The 26,191-nt window shown below is 36.6% G+C and overlaps 1 protein-coding gene across 2 annotated transcripts in view; it reads left to right on the forward strand.

The window, feature by feature from the left end:
* LOC117158481 (uncharacterized) overlaps window positions 1-26,191 on the forward strand; it is an 81,846-nt gene that overhangs the window by 36,223 nt on the left and 19,432 nt on the right. For both annotated transcript variants that reach the window (XM_033337403.2, XM_076618627.1), the window contains one exon: window positions 24,517-24,731. In XM_033337403.2, coding sequence (XP_033193294.1) covers window positions 24,517-24,731 — 215 coding nt within the window. The remainder of the gene's footprint in view (window positions 1-24,516; window positions 24,732-26,191) is intronic.

A 26,191-nucleotide genomic window follows, 5' to 3' on the forward strand; every position in this document is an offset into this window, starting at 1 on the left:
ATTGGTTAGAACGAACCTTAGGAGCTTGGAAATGTTTGTCTGCTCGAATATTGTTAATTTTTGGAAAAAAAAAAATGTATTCGGGAGACAACTGTGTGTTTTGTAGGATCCAATGTGTTCCAGCTTTTGTACGATTAATTTCAATTTTTGGCTGATGAATAATTTAAATTTTGATAATGTGAATGGGGAAAATTTCGTGGCTATCTAACGAAGGGAATTGTGACACGGAAAATAGAGTAAAGTTAAAATTGAATTTAACGGGAACTTAAATTTTGTTGAATAAATTAAAAGCAAATAATGCGAATAATAAAATAGATTTGGTTGATCGATAAAAATATTATACGTGAGAGTAATCGATTCACAGTTATCTTCGGTATATCGTGGTGATAAATATTTTTCGAATATTAATTAATATTATGATAAATATGAAATATTATTAATGATATTTATGTTTCGTTAATAATAATTTATAGATAATTATATTTCGTTTAAATTGTCTGTAAACGAGATTCAAGTTGCTCGAAAATAAATCCCAAGTATTTCTTCTTTAATTTTTTAAAGGAAAATCGCACCCGATGCGTCAATTAACTACCGCATCGATATTAATCAAGGGAAAACTGAACCGATTATACACGTTGAATTAATTCTGTTAATTACATCAGTTGAATGTGCATTCGCGTGTTAAACCAGATCCATACTAATTTTACGCTCTAAATTGCCAACGAAATTATATTACCATTACATTTACATTAACCAACGGTATCTGTTACGTTCATTCGCGTTTCTTTTGCAACGTTAAATATAAAAGATTAATAATATACTGTTTAAACAAAGAAAAAAGCAAATCGGTTTTGCTCTTGTCACGGCCAAAGAAGAAACGTGTTAAAAAATTTTAATCAAAAATAGATTGAACCAGCAGCTTCGCTATATTTGTATATACTTCAAAAACTAAAAAAAAAAACTGAAAAAAGCTTATAAATAGTAGACTGCGAATATTTATGCATTTAGAAGTCACTTGCATGTGAAAATATATACACGAGATGCGAAAAGATGCAATATGTATATCTTTTGAAAAGAGTATTCGTTATAATACTCCATTTAAATTCTGCTTCTTCGCTTATATTCATGGAAAAATATGAAATTACACAGACATCCACTGCCCGGTTATAAACGTTCGCAAAAATTTGTGTCTAAACATCAGCCTTCTTCGCTTTCACATTTTTTTCTACCGGCAATAACAAAGAAACGATGCAGAGATATAAAAATACAGGAAGAAAATGTTCAAGTTTTAAGGGTCAAATTACGTATCAAGTATGTAATTAAAAAATTTGGAAATTTCATTGCAGTGGGTTTTGTTAAATAAGAGAAATGCACAAAATTTGCAGTCTACGGTCATCGTAGAATACAATGAAAATTTGTAACCTTTGTACAAGAGGGAAAGTCCGTACTCGTACGGTATCGAGGTGCATCGGAAGTGGAAACCAACGTCCTGGTAGCTGAAGGCCAATCCCAGGTCGTTCTTCGTCATTTTGTTCGTTTCCGTGTTGTAGCCACCTTGATAACCGATCAGGAGACCCTTTACTGCGGTGACTATGGAGCCCAAAATATCCACGTTCGACTGCGCGTCGCTTGCTGCGAATAGAACAGATTTTATGGTCGAGAAATTCGTTGGATTCCGAGGGAAATTGTTCTTGGCGGAAAATATTACCGATTTTTATGCCAATTCGTACTCTCAAGGGTATAATTTTAAAAAATAAAAGCATCGACAGAAAATTATTTTATCCAATTTTCAAATATCCTAGCAACCAGCGATATAATACCTCGAACGTTTTATATATTTTTTCGTATTAAATACGTTTCGCGTGGTCTTGCACTTTGCTCATAAAATGCGTAAAACTGCGCAGTCTAGTTTTTACGAATCGTTTCACCTGTTCGCGGGCACCAGGATTTTCGCGAAATTGCGAAAAATTGCATTTTTTTAAATAAAGTTAAATGTCAATTACAATGTGTGACGCATGGATGATGGAAAATAATAAAATAACAAATAATTTGGATCTAAATTTATTTCAGTAAATGGTCGAATATTTTCATAACTGCTATTACTATCAATTTTTTGTTTGTTTGTTTGTTCGTTAACGCCTCGTGATAAATTCACAATTTATTCGAACATTCGGTAAATTGCTGTATCGTTTTGATCGATCAGCGAGTAGATACTGTGCCACATCGGACAGTATCTGGCTCTATTACCAGCAATATTAAGATATTGTGTGGTGGTCAGGTCATCCGGATGTGCTTTCTGCAATCTTCGAGGTAATGTGTACAGGCTGCGAGCTGGGCTATTTGGATGATTTTCTAGCCGAGCTTTATATTTGTTTGCAAAGCGTTCTATTTCTTCTTCGTCTGTTCTAACACGTAGGTCTTTCCCGAGGTCATCGTTACGAGCGTACCACAGGCCATTTACAATCGTGCCAAGTATTATCCACTGCATTCGTTCTATTTTTTTAATGCGGCTATCAGCTTCTGTTCGATGCCTTACGATCCACACGGGTCTTACGATAACTTTGCATATTAATAGCTTCGGGATTTAAGGGGGTGTCCTGAATTAGAATGTTCTAAAACAGCGTCTTTTTGTGATTTTTTTTAGAAATCCAAAAAACGATTAAATTATTATATATTTTTCTTCTCGATGAACTAAAAATGTTCGTCAAATAATTTATTCGAATAATTGTCATAGCACCTTAAAGTTCATTTTTTCTTTTTATAAAACACGTTCTTTCTTTAAGCCCGCCAAAATTTTTAAGTGCATCGAGAAGAAAAATATATAATAATTTAATCCTTTTTTGGTATTCTGTTTCGGCCAAGAATTACGAGGTGGATCTTTCACGCCGATCGAAAACTGCAGCCCATGAAATAGGCTTAGAAATCTGTTATAATTTTTTTTTTTACTTTAAAAAAATCTTTTTGTATTCGTTAAATATATATAAAACCACACCTCAAAATTCAATAACTTCATTTGTTTCTTTCTCTTCTAAAAAAAAATCACAAAAACACGCTGTTTTGGAACATTCTAATTCAGGACATCCCATTAACTACAAGTATCATCGACTTGCTGTGAACCAACGCATCTATCTTTCTCTGCTATATTTACTCGTTTATTTGTTATTACTAATCCTGCTCTTTTGGGTTTTTCACAAATCTCCGGTTTTACGTTACATTACATTCTCTAATTCTCTGGTCCTTTTCCAAGTATACATTTCGCTTCACGCACCACGACCCATGAAATCAACAAATTTTCAACGAACCACATACATTTTACAAGGAATAACGTTTCATTTAGAACTCGGTAGAGCAGCTCTGTCCTTCCACCAAAGAAGATAATTTACGGAATCCTGTGCCGCACCGTATCAGCAACTTCGATCTCCTATTCGACTTTCCACCACGCAACAAAGATATTGCATGGTAAACTGTCCTCTGCTGCGGTTCTACGCAGTTTGTTGGTAAACATCGAACGTTCCATCCAATTGACGACGCCGTGGCCCCGATGTTATTCGATATCCGACATTGGTGTGACGCGTAGCATGCGGTTGAACCGCAGTTATTACGGTTAAAACTGGGAATTATATGTAAACCGCGTGGCAAGAGTGATTTTCGCCTAATATCGATTTCATTCGGATATCAGTGACGGCTAACGAACTTTGCAATATCGAGTTACGCTTGGCATTTCCGTTGCCTCGCTGGATACAAATGTCAGTCACGTGTGTGAAGGTAAGCGTTCACATCGAAGATACGCACACATGGATATTTACATAGGACGAATCTCATTTCCGTGTACGTAAGTGGGACGTTGTTAAAGCGGAAAGGGAAGAAGGGAATTAGGAAATTGCAAATTGCGGATCACCATCGTCTTTAGATATTGGAACGTATATCTTGGTGTTGCTGGGAAAAGTAATACGATACTTTCTTCGGTGATCGATCGCCGTTATGTTTCTCATAATTGATCGATGTCAGAGGGCAGTTCCATCTTGGTGCTCCCTTTGACACACCGCCAGGTTCCAATAACGTAAACCTTCGAATTCGACTGGCCGTGAAACAGTATCCAATTATTATGCACGAGAAAACAAGGAAACTGAGACTTTCAGTGAAATAATTCGAACATGAAAGCAATTAAAAATATAGCGGCACTCGACAGCAAAATTTTTCAACGGTTTCTGTCCCATGGCTCGCTACACAAAGACCCTACCCAGGGCCCGGACGACGGCAGCGCGGTGGTTTTCTTTTTTTTTTTTTTTTTATTTGGTAGACAATTTTTATTTGGTAATCAATTCTCATTGAGAATTATAAGTAAATTATTTTGACGTGGTACTGTAACTTTTGGATTATAAGAGTTTATAGTATGTTTGATTCTAGTTGAATCTAATGTTTCGATCTAAAGGGTGTTGTCTTTTTAGTCTGCGGATCTGATCCGTCGTGTCAAGTAATTGGGTAACTAATGGGTTTTGGTGGTTGCTAACTCTTATATTATATCTGTTACCGAATTTGCATATTTCTTCTTGAACTGTGGGTATCCTAAGGTCGCTGTTTCGTTGGTGCAAGGTGCAAGGTACCAAGGTGCATCTATCGAGGATCTTAATGTTTTTGATTGAAATCGTTGGGGAATTTCTATGTTGGAATTACTCGCTGTTCCCCATAGTTGGATCCCATAGGTCCAAACAGGTTTTAATATGACTTTATGTAGCATTATTTTACTCTGCATGTTTAAGTTGGAGCGTCTGCCAATCAGCCAGTAGAATTTTTTCAGTTTTCATTTCAGTTGTTTGGATTTATCTACGGTGGAGGCAGCGTGGTGGTTAGCGTAATTGCTTACGAACGCTACAGGACCCAGGTCCGAATCCCACCACTCGTAGTCCTGTTTTTCGCGATTTCTAAATGGTAAAAGGTTGGGAGAAAATCCCCCAACACGGATAAAGACAAAATCTTTATACGACCTATACCTCAAAAACGTTCAAATTTTGCTGGATATGATCGACACGTGTCGTGATACTTATGACCAACGCTGTGAGATGTAATAACGTGAAATATTATAACATAATTGTATATGTCGCAGATGAAAGGACATCGGGGCCTTTCTTTTGGAATTTTTGGGAACACCCCCAATACTTTAGTCTAGACCTTTCATTATAGCGGTACTTGAATAACAAAACTTAGAAGTAGCTGTTTATGATTTAATACGATTATGTGTGCCCAAGAATCATGACAATAGGCTTGGGCTCGAAGTGACACAACTGGTCGCTGAACGTAGCCACGGTCACGGAATGGACGTTTTTACCTAACACAGCTATAGAGCAGTTGTATAGCTCTCCTTAAAAATATAGTTGACTCGAGGGGTATAGAGAGGTACGAAGAAGAGCATATAAGTGCAGTTCCACTTGGACTGAGGGAGTTAGTTGAGTTCTACTTGTACTGTGGACAAGTAAGTTGAGCTACGCTCGAATTGTGGACCAGTAAGTTTAGTTCGACTTAGACTTTGGAAGAAAACGCATTTGCTATCCCATTGACGATGGATTCGTTATTGAACCTCAGATCATTGTCATTAGCATCTCGAGTATCTAATCGCCACTAATCATATTCTTACCAGTAAATATCATCCGTATTGTATAACAACAATGGCTAATCCAAATGAAGATTCGTTACACGCCCTTAACCCTAATGAGAACTCGACATATACAAATACGTGTAATGAAATCTAGAAGCAAATAATAACAAATTCAATGGAGAAACGAACAATCCGAATGGCAGAACTGGTGAAAGCAACGACGAAGAAACGCGGTTAACGTTTTTGGCTATGGGAGAGGTGCATATTGTTACCGTTAAAATTAGACGTGTGTAAAATCGCGTCTCTCTGGAACCAAAGTACAAGTAATACGCGTAACTATAAAATTCGACTAACGTCAAACAATAAAATCAACTAACAGATCGAGCACATCGCGTTGAAGGCTTGCTTGGTGAATTTGGCGCCGACTTTTATCGCTCTGGCAGTTGTTTCCGGATTGTAACTAATCTCCGAGTTCAGGCCAATATCTGGGATTATCGTCTGTCGAAGAGCATAGCCCAGTGTAACCGTACCATCTGTTGTCCATTTTTGCAGAAAGCTTCCATAGTCTTGCGTTTTATATTCTGCATCGGCGACGCCGGTCAGCTGTAATTGGAAAATCGAAAATGGACGACTTTAATAAAAATCCGTCGGTACCGTGCTAAATAATTTATCATCGATTGTTTTCCCTTTAGATGAAAATTATAAGAGAATTCCCGTACATAGAGATCCGAAGAATTTCATTATCCGTAATAGCCGTAATTTCGAAGCACAAGTCGCTTACATCTTTAAAAACTGGTACGAGAATTGCGCGCTTTGCACCTTCTATTCGTATTTCTTGCTATTTTCCAATAACACGATATTCGTTTCGTTAGTTAGGCGGAGAAATGTCATAACGAAAAATAATATCACGACTGAGAAATAATTATTTCGAGTATTTTGATCGATGCTTCGACTGTTGTGGCGGATATCGAGAACAATGTATGCATTGTCCTTAAGAAAGTATAGTTTCGATTCGTTTAACGATTAAAAACGTTACGAATAGCGATAAGACACAACGTGAATGGTAAAATGTTTAAAACGCTTACATTTTTGTACATTTGATACTTTCGCGAAGAAGTTTATCATATCGGAAAATGTCTTTTCCCTACGATCTTTTGTATAGTGATTTATTTACCGTGCACGATCTGAAGGGTGTTCGAAAGACGAAACGTAAAGTAAATTAACTCTTTGCACTCCGAGCATTTTTTACGATACGATCGATCGATAACTGTTGCAGTACGGTGAATCTTTTTGAAAGTCTCGTATAAATCTCGCATCGTATTTCCATTACACGTATCTATTATCATTACTATGTGTGACAAAAATTATTGCTTAAGAAGTCCAGATGTATCACGCATGAATGTGAATTTGTTTTTTATATCCGTTGTAGCGTATGCTACCAAAGTATACGTTGACAAAAGTATATCATGGTAACAAAAAATATATCGTTTCCTTTACAAAACATCTGATAATATTCTATGCTTATGTATAAAGCATAGTCAAACTCGAAGATGGTATCCCGCTGGAGGTAGCAATCCACGTGTTATTTAGCAATTATGTTGGAAAAATTTACAAAAAGTCCAGATGGATAAATTGTAAAGTACAAATTAAATAATAAAAGATTCTACAAAGAAGACTAAAAAGAAAACACCCCACTGACCTCAATAAGGAAGTAAAATAATCAAATTCAATTATGGTATCCCGCTGGAGGTAGCAATCCGCGTGTTATTTAGCAATTAAGTTGGAAAAATTTACAAAAAGTCCAGATGGATAAATTGTAAAGTACAAATTAAATAATAAAAAAACAAATTTATAAAGCTCGATACGCTATTATATTCCATATACGCAGTAGCAAAAGTTTTTGTGACACCAACGGAAGTTCGTGACTTTTTACGAACATAGAAGACTACTCGAACTATTGATCGCGGATCTGTAGAATCTGCAGTGTAATGTACTGACTTGTTCTGACTTGTTGCGTCCGGAATTTGCATAAGTAAATACATGCAGAAGGTTAGTAATCGCGTAACACTCGCTTCTAAGCGGGTTACAACTTCTTAAATACAAAGGAAATTATACTCGGCGATAATAGTATCACGAAGAATTTCTCAGAATGCGATCGTTCGGTTGCAAATTATTTTGATATTACTTTTACTTCGTTGCTCCTGTCGAATTACTATGCTTCGATATTCAGATTACTCGTCCCACGGTTTCGATATTTAATCGAAAATACATAGAAAGAAATAGAATTTGAGGGGCAGAAACGTGGTGGAAAATTACCTTCGATGTGTCGCAGTCCAAGCGTAAATCGCTGCCCATTTCCAGCGTTTCGCTAGACCTCGATTTAACACCCAATTTGATAAGACTTTTTCCATAATGATAGCCAGTTCTGAATACGTCTCTCGCGTTTGTACCAAGATCCTTAAAACTCGGCACACTCATGTCGTGTTACTTCCGGAAGGTTAACACCGACTAACGTACCAACAGTATTTGATTTAGCTGTAAAACGTTGCTGTTTTTAGAATGACGATGATTAAGCGTTAACGTTAATGTATTTAACGCTTATTATTATGGGGTAGCAAGAATATTTTTAATTTGCAATTAAAAATTAAATTAAATAGCAATAAATTTCGTTTGCAGGTGTAGAAAGTTTGTATAATTTTTTCGTAGCGAATAAACTGCAAGTTCGTTTTCATGTTATTTTAATACTTTCAATGATATTTGTGTAACATTAATTTATTCATAAATACACGTTCATCTAATCAGACGTTAGGGCCAGAATATATGCTAATCGATTATATAGAAATTGAAATTGTCTATTTATTTCGATCGTTTTAAACAATAATTATTAAGCATAGTAAGTTAAAGCAGTTAAAAAATAATAATCATTCGAACGAACTAAATTCTACGTCGAATATATTTCCGAATAACAATGAAACGTTATTCGTAACAAATTATCCCGTCTACGTATCTAGTGGAATAGCTGTTGCAACAGATTATTCAAGAAATTATTATCACGTTTTCGTTCGCAACTCTGTTGGAAAACAAATATCCAAGCTATTCGAGATTAAATAGCATTCGCGTTATTCGAAGCGTTTAGGATATTAAGGAACAAGGAGAGAAATTCCTCAAGCACCGCGTTCACATTCGAAGAGATTTCAGATTCTCTACAACGACAAATTCACTGTAAACTTACCAATGGAAAAATAAAACGTAGAAAAATGTACAGGGTGGGCGTGACACGCAAAAACGTACAAAGTATCGAAAATAAAAACAAAAAGCTTTGTAATATTTAGAAGTCGAAGGAAATTCCATTTAAATCTCGCTTCTTCGGTTCGCGTTATTTTCATAAAAATACGAAATTGCACGAACATTTCAATCTGCGAATCGCCAACATCCGCAATCTGTTTATCACTGTACAAAATCTCCTATCTCTTCAAATTGCTGCAACGCGTTGCTCGAGCAATATTTCCAACCCTTTCGAGTAACACGAAGACTGCACAATATGAAACAGCTTGGATATCTTGTTCGTGACGAAGATTGACAAAATTTGAGGCAGAAGGATTTGCATGTTAAGGGGTTAAACGACATTCACCAGACCGAGACGTCGACGTAACTGGACCCGACGATGAACGCGACGATCCTCTCGATCGTGTGCAACATCGCCGTCCTTAACCTTCGTTGAAACGATGAGTCAGTTGCCGAGATATCGAAAAATTGTGCCAGCTACCAGATTTGTCTTATCTGTTTAGACAGAATTTGTACGATAACAGTGCCATTGACGTTTCTCACGGTTAGTGCGCGGCGGTAAAACATGACGAGCTACGATCGTGGAAGGCAACGATTCCTCGATGTTAAGCTTCCTTCACATCAACTTACTTTTTACTCGAAATCGAATAGGTTCAAGCGTTTGTGACAAATTGTTGGTCATACTAAACTTTATCAGGCGAATAAAAGTAAGAAAATTCTTTAGCTGTGAATGAAACATACAATTTCTTCAGATGTTTCTTCAAGAGGATAAATTCCTCGGTCTTTGACGAAACGAGAAAATTCTTTATTTTTTACTCCTTCACGGGCTGAACAAATTCAAAAATCCTTAGGAATAAATAAATAAATAATAGTGGATGTACGTTATTTTTATTCCGATATCGATACTCGTTTGTATATCGACACGAAATTCGTGATGGATTTATTTGGAAAAAGCGAGTAACGAAAGACTAAACGTCCATTGTTGAAGACCCTCTTGAAGACAAAGAAATCTTTCGTCGCTACATGAAATATTCACTGGTTTCGAGCGAACTGAAAATTAGGTTGTAGTTAACTCGCACAAACTGGAAGTTAAGTCGCTAGACTAATGCGAACGAGGCTCTGGAATTACCGAGATTTCAAGTTTTACATTCAAACTGTTCTCTACGTTTACCCGCAATGAAGAACCATACACGTACAAATAGAATTTACAAATCACGTATATACATTTAAAATCCCTAATTCAATTTCATATCTAACATTTATCCAACAATTATCATATTAACATTTACAGAAAATAGTGACTTTTGATTTTTATCCAAGAAACTATTACTCGTACGAATAAATAATCCAAATATTTCCTCGAAGCTGAAAGTTCACTTAAAAAAGAAGGTACATCGTTTCTACGACTTTGAGTCGTCCATCAAAGACAACTCACGAATTCCATCATGGGAAAGTGCTGCGTCTTCAACCCTTTTGCTTCGAGCGCAGCTTATACACGGCATCCACGCGACGATTTCTGTGTCACACGCTGAAGAAAACCATCCGCTCAGAAACAGTAATAGGATAAGTTAGACATCCTGCATACCACAGCCATCGAAACAATAACCAAATAGTAACGAAATAGGCGTCTCTGAGATGCACCAGACGACAATCCCTCCAGAGGAACTAAAACTTCAGTATAGAAACCCTCGAAAATAAGCGCTCGAGTCAGTCTGTTAAAACATTTTGACTCAGTCTCTTGTAACACTTTGAACCGTCACTCTGTTGGATTTGCATAATAAATTTGAGGTGTATTACTTGTGGCTGATAGTGCTACTGCTGGTGTAGAGGCCAAGCTAGGTTCTGCTGCGGGTGTAGATGTGCTAACTGCTGGGATACCGCTGCATTTTCTTCTCATTTTTGTATCGTGGAAAGAAAAATCGGTCGCCAGGATTTGAGAACCCGAACGTTCGTAACCTAAGGCGCTAACCACTGCGCTGCACTATTTGGCGTCGTAGCAAATTCTATTGTGTATTATATACAAAGTGAAGCATAGAAAGAAGACTAAACAGGAAACACCCAGCAGATCTCATAAAGGATATAACCTAACAAACACGAAGATGGTACCCCGCTGGGGGTAGCCACCCACATGGTAATCAAACAGCCAAAAAATTCTACCAAATGTCCAAATTGGACAAATTGTGAATGTGAAATATTAAATAAAAAAATATATATATACAAAGTAAAGACCTGGGAATACCAACGGTCAAGGAGGAGATTAGCAGATGCGCAAGAAGGCACAGAGAAAGAATAGCAACGCACCCGAACCGACTGGCAGCGGAAACGATCAACGCATCAAGCATAGAAAGAAGACTAAAAAAGAAACACCCAGTAGATCTCATAAAGGATATAACCTAACAAACACGAAGATGGTACCCCGCTGGGGGTAGCCACCCACATGATAATCAAACAGCTAAAAAATTCTGCCAAATGTCCAAATTGGACAAATTGTGAATGTGAAATATTAAAAAAAAAATACAAAGTTCAATTTCTTCACTTTATTCGTGAAACGTTCGAACTGCGACGCGAGGAGATCACCGGCGATCTATCGGTTTCGCGATTTCTCGTGTCTCCTGACGTGACACCTGAGTCCTGCAGCCCATATTTCGGGTATCCAAATGACGCATGTACAAGTGCTATCTGTAGTCAATAATATATTTTTTCTGTTGATTCTATTGACATATTGGATTAATCACTTCTTAAAGTTACTCATTGTTGAAACAACATCAAAACGTTTCACGCAATATATTTCAAACATCCAAACGATCGTATACTGTTCCATGCTAAAAAATCTGTTAAATCCGTCGACAGTAAAACGATATTTCATATACGGTTCTTACAAGAATTATTGTTATCTAAGACCTAGGAAAACGTATATACAGCAACCACGCACACTGTACGTATTTCTGGCGCGCGTTTCCATTCAATGACAGTACTTCGGCGGATTGGACTGGCAAAGCGAAAGGATTAAGCGACACATCTTTGTATCTGGTCTACTAATTGGAAGTGAGTGTATCGGATAAGGTGTGTTGCGTTTGCAGATCGAAACATGTAATAATGCGAAGTATTAATGTCTAATGAATAAGCTGACTGCCGCAAGACGTCGCAAATAGGACTCATTACGATGTCTTTTGTCGTAGAAGTAGTCTGTGCCCTGGCGTTGTCACACGGCAATTTCACAGAACGTTCTGCTTTGTCTCGCTACCTTGACGATCGTATCTTGTCTAAGGACGCAACATTTCTCCGTGATGGAATTCGCTGTTCGCCTAATAGCTGGTTTAAAGACGCAGAACACAGCGACAAATTCTTTGATCGAACAACTTGCGGTATTTTTTTTATTCTTTTTTCCTTAATAGACTTTCAGCTTCACTGAGTAAATTGGATTATTCATCCGTACAGCAGTTACCTACGATACGTACACTGACAAATAAAATAAAAATTCGCAAATTTACTGCAGCAGCTAGATTTTATTCAGCGATATTCGTCCATTTTATTAAATTCAAATTTGTTTGTTTAAGACACGTTACGTAACGGGATCTAAGTTTGCTACGATGTTATTGATATTCATTTATTTTGTAAATGCACGATATTTAGAAAATTGGAACGATATTGGTTATAAGTACGATCGTGTAGAACGTTACAGACGGATGAAGAATAAATGTGTGAACGATAAATGAATTTCAAACGAATGGAATTATTCAAACGAATGAATGAAATTCAGTCGCGTTAAATTATACGCGGAATTACTTCGAAATTTCCAACTAAAAAGGAGGGCGCTTAATTGGATCTGATTAAATAGCTTGATAATTACATCTTGGAAATCTATTAAAAAACTTCCTATCGATTAAACGCATCCTTGTAATACTGCCGTTAATCGCATTCTCAATTTTATATTTTAATACCATACAATAATTAATTATATAAACCTTGAAACCGATAAATTGTTTTATAAATTTATCGATAAAATGTTCAAACTCTGCTAATGAACAGCTCACCGGAGTTTTATTGCGTTTAATAAACGAATGTCATCGTGATTAAGCTACGGAAATTTTCACAGCGGAAAATTTCATTACTTGGAAATAAGATTCATCGTCTCTGCTAGAAGATATTTTATAAAAATGAATAATTATATTCTCTGTACGTAGACCGTAATGATTCTTCAATGTTAATCAAATATTTGTTTATCCACATATTTTAACTATCGGATACACGAGCACATAAATAAAAATAAGAAAGAACGAGCACTAAATACAATACAACGTGCGATCTCATCCGAGACAAATACCATAGTTGCTTTAAAGATGGTTAAGGGTCCGTAAAAGAAAAACGACCATCTCTGTAGCGTCACTCACAACCGAACGAGGTCTATTTTAACAAAATCGAAGTTACCTAAGTTAGTCCTGCATGGAACGATAGGAAAAAGTTGACGAATTTTTACTACGATCGATTAACCGACTATATTAAAAACTATAACACCAAACGGACTAATTCGAAAGACCGAGCACACTTCAAAGTGCTAAGAAGTTTGTTATTAATCTTGCGAGCTCGAATTAGGACAGTAAACGGCGATAAAATGCCATTATTTTGTCATTAGATGATAATGACGAAATCCTTAGCACTTTGGAGTTACCTAAGTTAGTCCTGTGTGCAGCGATAGGAAAAGGTTGACGAATTTTTACTACGGTCGACTAACTGACTATATTAAAAACTATAACACTAAACTAATTCGAACTAACTCGAAAGACCGAGCACACTTCAAAGTGCTAAGAATTTTGATATTAATCTTGCGAGCTCGAGTTAGGGCAGTAAACGGCGATAAAGTGCCATCAGAATTATTTATATCAGAATTAACCAACTATTGGCTTGGCAACTAAGAGATTGCGGATTTTTTCATTACCACCTAATGACAAAATCCGCAATCTCTTAGTTGCCAAGCCAATAGATGGTCCGTGTAACTCAATAACACGGAACTTCTCCATTCGCCAACGTCTCTCCCCTTTGCCAGTAATTTGGCCGATTAGCCGCGCGAGTAGGAGGAAATCCGGGTCCTGCAGGACAGGCAAACCGTCAGGAGAGGAGGATTACGCGAAAATCCATCAGCTAGGATTTTTCGAAACGTCGAGGAAGAGCGAGTCTATCCACGAATTGAGTCGACATTACTCGGTCTAACTAGTCACTCCACGTCCAATGGATTTCTCGTGCAGATCGCGTGAAGCTTCGCGTCTGCGAATCTCGTAAATCCGATGAGAAACTAGAACGAGAAAGCGTAGAACGATATAGCCGGGCCGTTGTCGAAATGAAAGCCGAGGTTGCCAGTTGGCGATGTTGTCCCAATGTCTGACACTTTTGTTCCTTCTTTGCTGATCGTGTTGAGTTTGACGCGTGTTAGCCGAGAAAGTTCGAGAGCCAACGGCTTAAAAGGATCTACACCTCGACCGATAAAGGAGCAAACTCGTCGACAAGCGAGCAAAGTCTGTGGACCTTTTTACGACAGATTCGCGTTAGGCAAATTGTTTTCGACAGTGGCGCGAGCTGATACGGCTGAATCTCTCCAAGATCTTTGCAATCGATGGATTGCATCGAATGTATAGTAGTGGAATATTTTTGAGAAGCTGAGTAGCATAAACGTGTGGTACCAAGCTAAGCTGAAGCGTATTAGAGAGACAATTTCGATAATATTTTACTCTTCTTTAACATTTTTTTTTTTTTTTTTTTTATATATTGCGATGTCAGAGAGATGTCTCTTTCTAAATGGCTGTTTCTTTATTACAAAGACTCTAATCGTAGATTCTTAGAATTTTGATAGCGTTTAAGGAAATGAAGTATATTTTTGGTTAATATACAATTTATTATTAACCCTTTGCATTCTAAATTTTATTTCAATTTCGTTATCAGCAGCTGCCAATGCTTTTAAGTGTTTTATTTGAAATTTACTTTAACCAAAAAATAAGACAATTTAAATAAATAAAGGAAGAAACAAATTCGCTTAAATACCAGTTTTATTCTCACTATCGTTGTATTTTGTAATTTTTAAGTGTATGATATATCTGGAAACAATTTCCAGAATGCAATTCTGCTTTTCTTTCGCACGTTTCGCGAAAAAAGGTGAGATAGAAAGAATGTCGAGTGGAACTCGACAAAGGAGCTTCTGAGGATAAAAACTCATGTCGAGTCATACTCGACATAGCAGTGCAAAGGTTTAATACAATTTTTATTATTCGACGAAACAGATTCCTTTCGAACTGAAGATGCTTAGAGAATGAAACCATTAGGGAGAAAGCTCGATGTCGACTAAATATCACGCGGAATATTCGAGTTCTACCCGTTACAAGAAATTAGGCTAAAACGCGAGACATCGGTTTACGACAATACACCTTAATTCTCGTAATGAGCACGTCAGTGTACGAGGATTCACTTTGATCCTAATCTCTCTTTCTAAGTTTCTTACATGGTACATCGTTTATTCGTTATTCGGTAACCTGATATTTAAAACGTTGATGTAATCGAGACCGAGAATTACGCTGACTAAATATCACTCGACGATACCTTAAATCTTTTCCTTACTTTTTATTGCGAATAAATTGCAAATAAATAAATGGGGTGGTACACCGAACGAAGAAGTCCGATGACTTTAACGCGATTAACTTTTATATAGTTACGATTAGTATAAGTCTTAACAATTCTACGATTCTATTTTAGGTGGAATATTACAATTTTCGAAAATTTCTATAAATGTTATTAATATAAATATAAAACTTGCATAAAGGATTGCAGCATTAAAATGAATAAATGAACGTATTCTCCCTGTAATCACTCGTCGTTTCATATTTAAAACCAGTGAGTTGTTTTTGACGAGTATACTCGTCACGAAGAAATGGCAATATTTTGTGCAACGAGGAGGTCTGTGGCTAATAAAATTAAAAAATAAAACAGTCGTTTCGTTACGATTTAGTTCTATGCTGTAACAGCTACGCATACTGTGCGTTTGACGAGTATACTCGTCACGAAGAAGTAGCAATATTTTGTGCAACGAGGAGGTCTGTGGCTAATAAAATTAAAAAATAAAACAGTCGTTTCGTTACGATTTAGTTCTATGCTATAAGAGCTACGCATGTTGTGCGTTTGACGAGTATACTCGTCACGAAGAAATGGCAATATTTTGTGCTACGACGAAGCTTACCGTTAATAAAATTAAAAAATAAAACAGTCGTTTCGATACGATTTAATTTTATGCTATAAAAGCTACGCATATTGTACGTTTGACGAGTATACTCATCGTCGCTTACTTTTTCTCATACATTTTAGGTACAGGCTTTTCAAAGTTTTCAAACCGATCGCAACGGCTAACTGGTTAATAGAAATCTCTATGTTGAAAATGCAAATTGTAAAAATGAAAAACTATTGTAAAATAATTTTAGTGAAATCACAAAGAGTAACGAAAGTGTACGGTGCCCGATATAGAAACAAACGATCGATTATTAATTTTTAAATTAATATTTTCTAAGTTGATATTCTATTTCTCGACTCGAACTCAACTCAAAACTCGACAAATCAAATAGGTAAAAAACTTCCATTATAAAATCCAACCAGCTATGAATGTTTAAATGACGTAGAATGTACGTTAGCGGTAACCGGTTATCGATTTTAGGATAATGTAGAACTACATCGACAGCTGCCAATATGTTAAGAAGCAGTTTGTAATTTATAAAGACCTTTAACCAATAAAATTGATATAAAATGGATTTAGTTGGTTAAGGTATTGGCAAGATTTATAAAAGCTTTTACGATATTTAAGAGCTGTCAAAATATATACGTAGAAAAGTTAAAAAAAAGAACTGGTATAAAAATATCCTTAACGTTAAATATACTCGCGCGATTTGATTGTTCGTTTTACCACGTTGTTTCCCAACAACGTATTCCTAAGTCAAAGATACTAAACTGATATTCTCGGAAAATATAACGGCGAGATGCGGGAAAGTTTTGCGTCTGACAGGAACTGTAATTGACAAGGTCAAGTATAGTATAAGTATCGAATAGAAAATCTTAGTAGTAAGAAAGTAAGTAGTAAGGAAAAAGAAAATAGTAAATAAATTGCGAGACAAAGAGTTTTTTTTTTTTTTATTTAAAATTTCACATTCACAATTTGTCCAATTTGGACATTTGGTAGAATTTTTTATCTGTTTGATTATCATGTGGGTGGCTACCCCCAATGGGGTACCATCTTCGTGTTTGTTAAGATATATCCTTTGTGAGATCTGCTGGGTTTCCTTTTTAGTCTTCTTCCTATGGTTGTGTCGATCGTTTCCGCTGCCAGCCGATTCGGGTGCGTTGCTATTCTTTCTCTGTATCTTCTTGCGAATCTGCTAATCTCTTCCTTGACCGTTGGTATTCCAAGGTCTTTCCGTATGTCCTCGTTTCTAACGTACCATGGGGCGTTTACAATTGATCTAAGAAGCGAGACAAAGACGTTGAATTTTCCTCGAAACGATCAAACTTATTTTATACGAGCAAACGCTATCAGTAATTTTTGTTACAGTAACGAACGAACCAAGAGAATATTACGTACTTTAAATTCAGCAAGATAAAGTATCAAAATATGAAAATATATTGATCTTTGTTATTGCCATTACCGCTATCATTGTCGTTAGGCGCACTGTATCGAACGCGACGATATACGTCTACGAAACCGTACGGTAAAATGTATTTTGTCTCGTCGTTGAAACGTCGAGCGACGAGAAACGACGTATTTTAACAACATTTGTCATTTTCATTCGTCGAGGAAAAATAGAAATCGATGGCACGACCCTTCTACGCGATAGGCGAACGAGCCTCGTCCGATGGTACCCATTCTACTTATCTAAAATGAAAGAACTCAAGGAGATTCTTAATTGGGATGAGTTTGACTATAGCAGGTGCCAGAACGAAAGGAAAAAGTCGATGATTTAAAGAACGATGGAGTTCGACGAAGAAACGAGGCACCATGCGATTCGATTACGAATTTTTTTCTTCTTCTTTCTGCTTCTTCGATTTTCCATGGCTGAAGAAAATAAGAAAAAGAAGAAAAGTACTGAACTCGCGCTGCTGCAGACTCCAGCAAAATTCCAAGCCAATTGGACAAGTAAGTTGGACAAGTTAGTGTCAACACTTTGACTACCACGGGACGCCACGGGAGTATTTTTATTATTCAAAGCATACAATGACGAAATAATAAGAAATTGACGATGTGAGACAACGTTCTTCCCTAATGGACCGTTTATCTCATTGGTGGTCACGGGTTACCACCGTGGCACCTTGGTAACAGTCGATAGCGACATATTGTAACGAGGCTTCGTTTATTTCAACAAACCACTCGCCTCCGTTATTTCTTTGTAAGCAAAACGTGCGGAATATATCGTTGAAACGTGTAGAAGATATTAGTAAACGATATTTGCTCGTTCTATATATAATAGCAAGGTATGTTCACACTTGTAACTTCAATTATACGATTATAAAGCAGCATTTACGATTATTTTCTAAGCTGTGTTTATAATAATATTCGTAGATTACCCCTCAAAGATGTGCACGCAAACACAGTGCACCGTTAGATGCAAGATTTGTTCTCATTTTTTTTTATCGATGTTCTAATAAGAATGTTTAATCGTTCAATGGGGCACTTTTCATTTCAAAGTATATTCTATTTTTCGGTTATATTCCAAATTCCCTAACTGTCAATTTTCATTGAATTTTTACAATTGTAAGAAGTTGAAGCGCTCCGGTCACCAATGACCGTGGCGTCACAGGAGAAACCGTGGCCGGTCAAATATGACCAACGTGGCAGTCAAAGTGTTAAGAAGGAAAATGCGTTCAGAAACTTTTTACACACGGAATAAGTCGATTGATGTTAGAAGTTGAGGCGTAGCGTTGCGCGAGCATATTTTTACGATCGTATTTTTCAAGAAAATGTTAAAGCAAATTTTGTTTCCCAAGCTTTGCGTTTAAAACACCGTTAATTCCCTAAAACTTATAGCGTAGGTTTAGAATAACAGTTTGCATCCGATACCATTGTACGGCACTCGAGGTGGAGTGGAGCCGAGTCGACGTGAAGCGATAAAAATTTCAAGAGAAAAACTTGACATTTCGCAGCGGAGTTTCGTTAACCCTGTGGCGATCGATGCGCACGCTGAAAAGGAGCGCGAGCGTAAATTCGTCGCACAATGCGCTATCATTTCAATGGGCTTTTATTTGAAACGCGGCACGGTTCTTTCGCCGAAGCGCGAATAAAGCGCACGTGCCGCAAAATTAACCTACGCGAAATGAGAAAACGGTTTTACGGCCGAAGCGTGGAAACGAAGTTATTAAATAACTCGATCCGCGCGCAGAAATAGAATTTTCCAATCAAATCAGACTCGCTCAGACCGATTTCAGGTATCGATCGTGTGATTCGTACGGAGCAGCTTCGCATTATGTGTGGAAAGAAATCTCGCGTTATGAAATACGATGCTTTCGTGTCTCTTTGAAGGAAAACCATCGATTCGCCAAACACTCCGCTATTTCATACGCTGCAGAACGAAAGTTAGGCGAAAGAGAGTAAAGCGAAAGATAACACACAGTCGCCTTCATCGATTTCGTGTCATTTTTTATCACCTGCTCGTTAGTTTTTTGATCGATAATCGAGGCTCTACAACTTTGAAGGTAATTGAAGGATTCTCTTCGATCAGTGAGAAATCCGAAAGTTACTTTCTGCTGAGATTTCTTTCTTCGTGGTTGTTGAAAATTCTGAATCTTAATTGCCGAAATAAAAGTAAAGGAATATTAAGATTACGCTTAGAATTCATATTAAAATAGTTTTAGATTTATTTGATAAACGGTTTCCAGGATCTTCGTCGATAGACATTTACACGCGTCTCAGCACTCTCTTCGTCTCACCATCTTCCATACCACACACACAATGGAACAGTTGCATTCATCTGTTTTTCGAGATGCTGTGCACACACATACTTCCACATACTCACATTCACATACGTGTGTCGCTACCACGCGGCCAATCTAGTCTAGCACACAAAATTTATACATATCTCGATAGTAGTAATAGAAGTCTTATGCGGTATAATATATCTTGAAAAGATGAAATAAAACCACTTGAATGTAATCGATTTATTTCTATTTGAGACATTATTTTTACTGGCCCGTCTTTTAATCGAAATAAATCACTCGATTATCGAGGATATGTGTTACGTTGCAGGTATTATTTTCATGAAATTTCCACCAGTTAAATATTCCAGAGCACTGAAAATACAGTTCTGTATTCGCGCAATATTCTGCATATTGGATAAAGCAAAGTCGTCCGTCAAAGCTTTGTCAGTCAAATTCCTCCGGTTCTTGCGAATATCCATTTTGCCACGTGTAGTCCCAGTGAAAAAGGGATATTTTTTTCTCGTGACGAACAAACCTGTCTATTTTTATTCCGAGTATTAAGCAATCTAGCTAACTATGCTCCACGTCTGTTTTATCATTTGCTCTATAAATGGAACGATTAAGTGCTCCAAGTTGTTTAATTTTCAGTATATTCGTTTCCAAAGTTGGCAATTAATTATTAGCTATGATTTAATTAAATAAATTACTTCCACTTATTGGAAATGTTATTATCTACTAAGCAATAATCGGAGTTGACAAAAGTTCAGAAAACGTATATCAAGCGAATAACTCGGATCGATAAAGTAATTTTGGACGAAGAATAGATACATTTCGTTGTATTAAAAAAAAACTGTTATGCAACTGGATTCTCATTTTTGGAAAATTCTATCATGCCTTTTGTTAAACACGCTGTATCCTTCGTGATTTCCGATTGTCTGCTTAACTGAGGCAAATAATTTTAACGTTGCTCTAATGACAGATGTTCATTAAACAACTTGGGTTATTTATTAAAATATTCGAAACGCTGGTGTGTCAAACTTTTTGAAATTTCTTATTGGCGTTTAACGAGCAATGCGACGAGCAACGTGCAAATGAGAAAAAACGACTGCTATTAATAAAATTCTGATACACAAAAGATGTAACTATACGATATAAGTAAAGTTTACAAGCTTTGTCCTTCGTTTTTATTAAATTTCATGCATTTAAAAAACTGCAAAAAATTGAAGTTACGCGTTTTTAAACAAAGGTGCAAGTTTGAAGGATTTTCATCCCTATAATGTTATATCTGGACATATTAAAAATACGTGGAACCTCGATGTGAAAAAGTTTCGGATATTCTTTCGAAATCCCTTTCTGATGCAGAGGGATTAAAACGTGGAAAATATTACAATTGATACGGAGCAAACAACAAAAGTTAAACAATGATTTTAACGGAACTCAGAGGTAACGCGATGACGAGATAAAAAGGGAAAATATCGTCATTTAAAATATCATAGAATTATTTCCATTTGATTCCACGTTTCTCGATTTACCAAACATTTGTTCTGCACGTTTATCGAAATTTAAAGTAGATCTTGGTTTAATTTAATCGTTGTTGCTTCCACTTAACTATTAGAAATAAACAAAGTCGTTATTTGTCAAGAGATAATAAATTCGCCAAAGTGAGATTCACGAAAATGGTTTCGATAAAAAGATATATATTTGAACATTTGTAACAGAAAAATTTACATATCGAGATATTGCGTGAAAAGATGAACATTTCGAGTAAGAAAAAGATATTTTAATTATCCACCGTCATATTTATTTCAATATCGAGCTTATAACATCACATCGTCTTTCCTCGCAAACATCGCTTTGCACACGATAAAACTTTTATTGCGCCAACTTCCATCGCCTTTTATTCGAACATAAAATATTTCGGTATCCGAACATGCGACTTTATTAAAACGCTATTTTTCCTTATGTCGCGTCTCTCTTTAACTTCACCCGTTCCACTTCGTTGTAACGTCACGCAGAAATCTTCCTGAAACAAATAAATTTCACTAGCTACCACATAATCAATCGATTTTCTCTCGTTCAAACTAAAAATACAGCTACTTTTACTTAAAAAAAAAACCACATAAATTTCACGTTTCCATTCGTATTCGAAGCATTTACCATTTTCATTACCAACAAATTTTAATTCCTGGAATATCATCGACATTTCTTAGAGATATAACACAATGCACTTTATCCTATAAAGCCTTCTCAGCTCGAATAACACGAACCGTACTATGTACATGCAGTATATCCTCTCATCGTGAGCAAGCTGACTTAAGTGAGAACATCTGAAAGCCCCACTCTCCATTCGCATGAAAAGCAGCAATCTTCTTTCGACCCTCCGAACCGTCGTGTTATTTCAGATCTGATTCTACTCTACTAGTTTCTTTCTCAACAAAGGACTCGTGGGTAATCTCGTTTGCCGGCTGTTCCGATCGAATTCAATCATGCTAATCGTGACAGGGGAAACACAGCTCAGGACACAGTCTCTATCCACGAATCTGTGAAACTGTTTGATGTAACAACTTCTGAGAAAACAATTCGCACGGAACGGAGTTAACGAGAACCTATTCTTGGTTGGCAAACGTTGTTTTAGCGGTACAATCAATGCTGAATCGTAGCTGCTACCTGTACGCGTATACCGTTTCAGTTGTTAACCGCAATTTGTCGCAGTCTCGCCGTTTCTCGGAAAACGGTCACCGGGTATTGTCGTTGATTATGCGAGTATTCGGTTTATGATCGAATCGAAGCCTACGAACGATCGCGTACGATATTTTGGGAAAAGGTATTTCTTATTCTTGTACCTTTTTATTCGTATTCTTTCTTTGTAATTTTATTTAGTTGCCGGAAAAATGTCTCTCTTTTACAGACACGTCTTTTGCAACGACGCATCTTTATACAAATATGAAAGCTAATCCGTCGAACGTTGTGATCTTTAAAACGGTCTTGATAAAACAAAATGATAAAATAATGTAAAATGTTGCGCATCCATTATTTCCTCATAAAACGAAAGAAACCTTACTAATATTTACGTTTCTTTATATAAGATTTACTTTTGTTGTATTTAGGAGACAAACTATGCAACGTTTGTCACATACTTCGGAGAAATCGTAGAATTTTTATTTCAATTTATTACTTTCTACGAAATGTCTCGAACTGGTTGAAAACTCGTGGAATATTCGTTTAACTTCGATTTGCTTCGAACTCTTTATCCAAATTTGTAATATTATGGAATTTTATCGGTACATTTCGCTGATTCTTTGAGAGGAAATTTATATGATAGTACGAAAAAGGCTGACATAATCGTTACTTTTGCCATGTGAAATATTTTTACGAAATTTTACGAATATTCCGTAATGCGTTTGCATGGAAATTTATGAACAGTTCGAAGCACAACTGGCTAGTGCAGTTGATACTACAAAGGGATAAAGCATTTTTATAAAATCTCGCGAAATTGTTCTGGTATTTTTTATATTATCTGTTTAAATAGAAAATCGTAGGTACGTCGACAGAGCAGCCTACAACCTACTACTTTTGTAACTTGGGGTATTTTTGAGAAATTTTATTAAATTTTACCTATCCCGTAATTCGTTTGATGAAAGATTTTTCATACCGTCGATGGAACCTGAAAATTCTAATTTCGTCAGACGAGATAGTTTCGAAAAATTCCATAGAATATTTACTGATACTGATACATTCTGCGATTCGTTCGAATAAAAAGTTTGTAATACGAACGAAGCAGCAAGTACTAGTCTTGTCACGTAAAATAGCTTTCAAATGTTTCGTAGAATTTTATTAATTTCGGTATATCCTGCAATTCCTTCGAATATTTATAGATATCTAAATATAACTATATATTTGGTATTTCACCTTTATATAAACAAAAAGGAAGTGAAAAGGTTGACCGTGAAACTTGCAAAAAAAGAAAGCTCATTAATCGTTTCGTTCGTATGCAGAAGCGTCCGTTTGCTGCATCAAAATGATAAACAGAGGAAAACATTTCCTGTTCTATTGACAAAAGTTCGAAGACGTGCTCCGACAACCGCCCACGCAAACAGGTCGAGAGAATCTCATTGCAACTATTCTCACGTTTCGATCGAATTCATTGTTTGACGAAACAAAACACGCGGATAGTGAACCATCCTCTGCCATTAATTCACTTTGCCTTTGCAATCGGTTCTTCGATATTAGTTTGGCTGGCAATTTTCAGCGCAGCGCGATGTGTACCTGTATCCGAATTGCCTCTAATGATCGTCCTCGACGTTCAAACTGCCAGTGTGTGACGTGTATTATAGCTAAGCTGTTCTATGTTCAATTCAGTGTAATTCGTATTTACAGTAACTGAAACAAATAGATTCGTTTAACTACGGTGAGGAAAAAAAAATACCTGGATAGGTAAATGGCGGTAAAGGCAATGAAATATTACTGTTTAGAGAAGTACCGTTCTGATTCTCTATTTTTAGTCGTTCAAATTAGACTTAAGACGTTTTCACTTGTTCGTTATTTCTTAGTATCGACCCTCGTCGATTATATCTTTCTTATAATCCGTCGTTTCCTCGTCCGTTCCAAATCAAATTGCGACGGATCGAAGAATGTATAGAGAGTTTGCCGAAGAGTCCTCGAAAGAGAAGCACATCAATTAAGAGGATTGTTTCGTTTGGTTGCAGCCGATGCTCGCTGAAACGAAACGCGGTGGCGCCAGCGGGGCCGATGAGGGAGAAGAAGATGGAGTGGAATATTACAGGCTCAGGTCGTTTTCCATAACAGCGAATGGGGTCTATAACCTCGGCGATTCGCTGAAGAGCCGACGTAGCAAGAGTATCAACAGCGTCACATCCTCTGGCACTAGCTGCAGCAGCACCAGGGAGGCCAGGTTATTGAGGTGAGAATAAATCAGTGTATAAAGCACATGTCGCGTATATCCATTATACATGGAACGTTATTCGACTATAACAGCGACTATAACAAACGGTTAAAACGCGTGACAAAGGCTAGACACACATTAGGTATAGAATGTCGAGACTTTTGTTGAAACAAAGGAAACCTATACGTAACACTTACCACTATGTAAAGCTGTTGGAACATTGCACAGGGCTAAGGACAATGTTCCTCTCTCTTTTGTACGTCGTCACGCGATGCTATATTTAGTGGGAAAACGTTACGTGTATATTCTTCGAACACTTACTATGGGAAAATGTTGTGCCTATATTGCTTGAACACCTGTCGTGGAAAAGCGCTATGTGTATATTCTTTGAACACATTATGGAAAAATGTTACGTGTACATTTACTATGGGAAAACGTTACGTGTATATTCTTTGAACACATATCATGGAAAAATGTTACGTGTGTATTCTTCGAACATTTACTATGGGAAAACGTTACGTGTATATTTTTCGAACATTTACTATGGGAAAATGTTATGTATATATATTCCTTGAACACCTGTCGTGGAAAAGCGTCATGTGTATATTCTTAGAACACATCATGGAAAAATGTTACGTTTGTATTCTTCGAACATTTACTATGGGAAAATGTTATGTGTGTATTCTTTGAACACTTGTCATGGAAAAGCGTCATGTGTATATCCTTTGAACACGTATCATGGAAAAATGTTACGTGTGTATTCTTTGAACATTTACTATGGGAAAATGTTATGTATATATATTCCTTGAACACCTGTCGTGGAAAAGCGTCATGTGTATATTCTTTGAACACATATCATGGAAAAATGTTACGTGTGTATTCTTTGAACGCTGATCAGGGAAAAACTTTATGTGTATATTTCTATTACGCCTAATTGCGTATTACGTAAAAATATTTTAATTTTATTGGTTAGCTGTCACGATTATATTGGCAAAACTTAAAACCAATCTGAAAAAGTACACACATACGAAATACAAGATATAGAAGATATCTATATAGAATTTCACATTAGTTTCAAGTTTTATCGATATAATCGCGACAGCCGACTAATGAAATTTCAAAATATTTTTGTAGAATACGCAATTATACGCAGAGTATAAATATACACGTAACATTTTTCATTAATACACGGGATATCTATCAGCATATGCCGACAAATACACGAGCTTATTTTTATAATTGTATCAAGTCTGTCAAAAGTACTTAGTCTTCCCCTGCTCTTGTCCCGTTTCAATATTATTCCTCCGCCAATCTGTCAGATTTACACGCTAGACATTTACACGTGGCATAGCACAGACCATGTTATACGTCAGATGAATTTGACTTGTAGATGAATCTTGAACTACGATTTGTACTGTACGTGGATCATCCGTCACGCATGTGTATGTATGCAGCCGCGTTTACGCTAAAAACTACCA

Source organism: Bombus vancouverensis, chromosome 5 (genome assembly GCF_051014615.1).
Source record: "Bombus vancouverensis nearcticus chromosome 5, iyBomVanc1_principal, whole genome shotgun sequence".
NCBI lineage: Eukaryota > Metazoa > Arthropoda > Insecta > Hymenoptera > Apidae > Bombus > Bombus vancouverensis.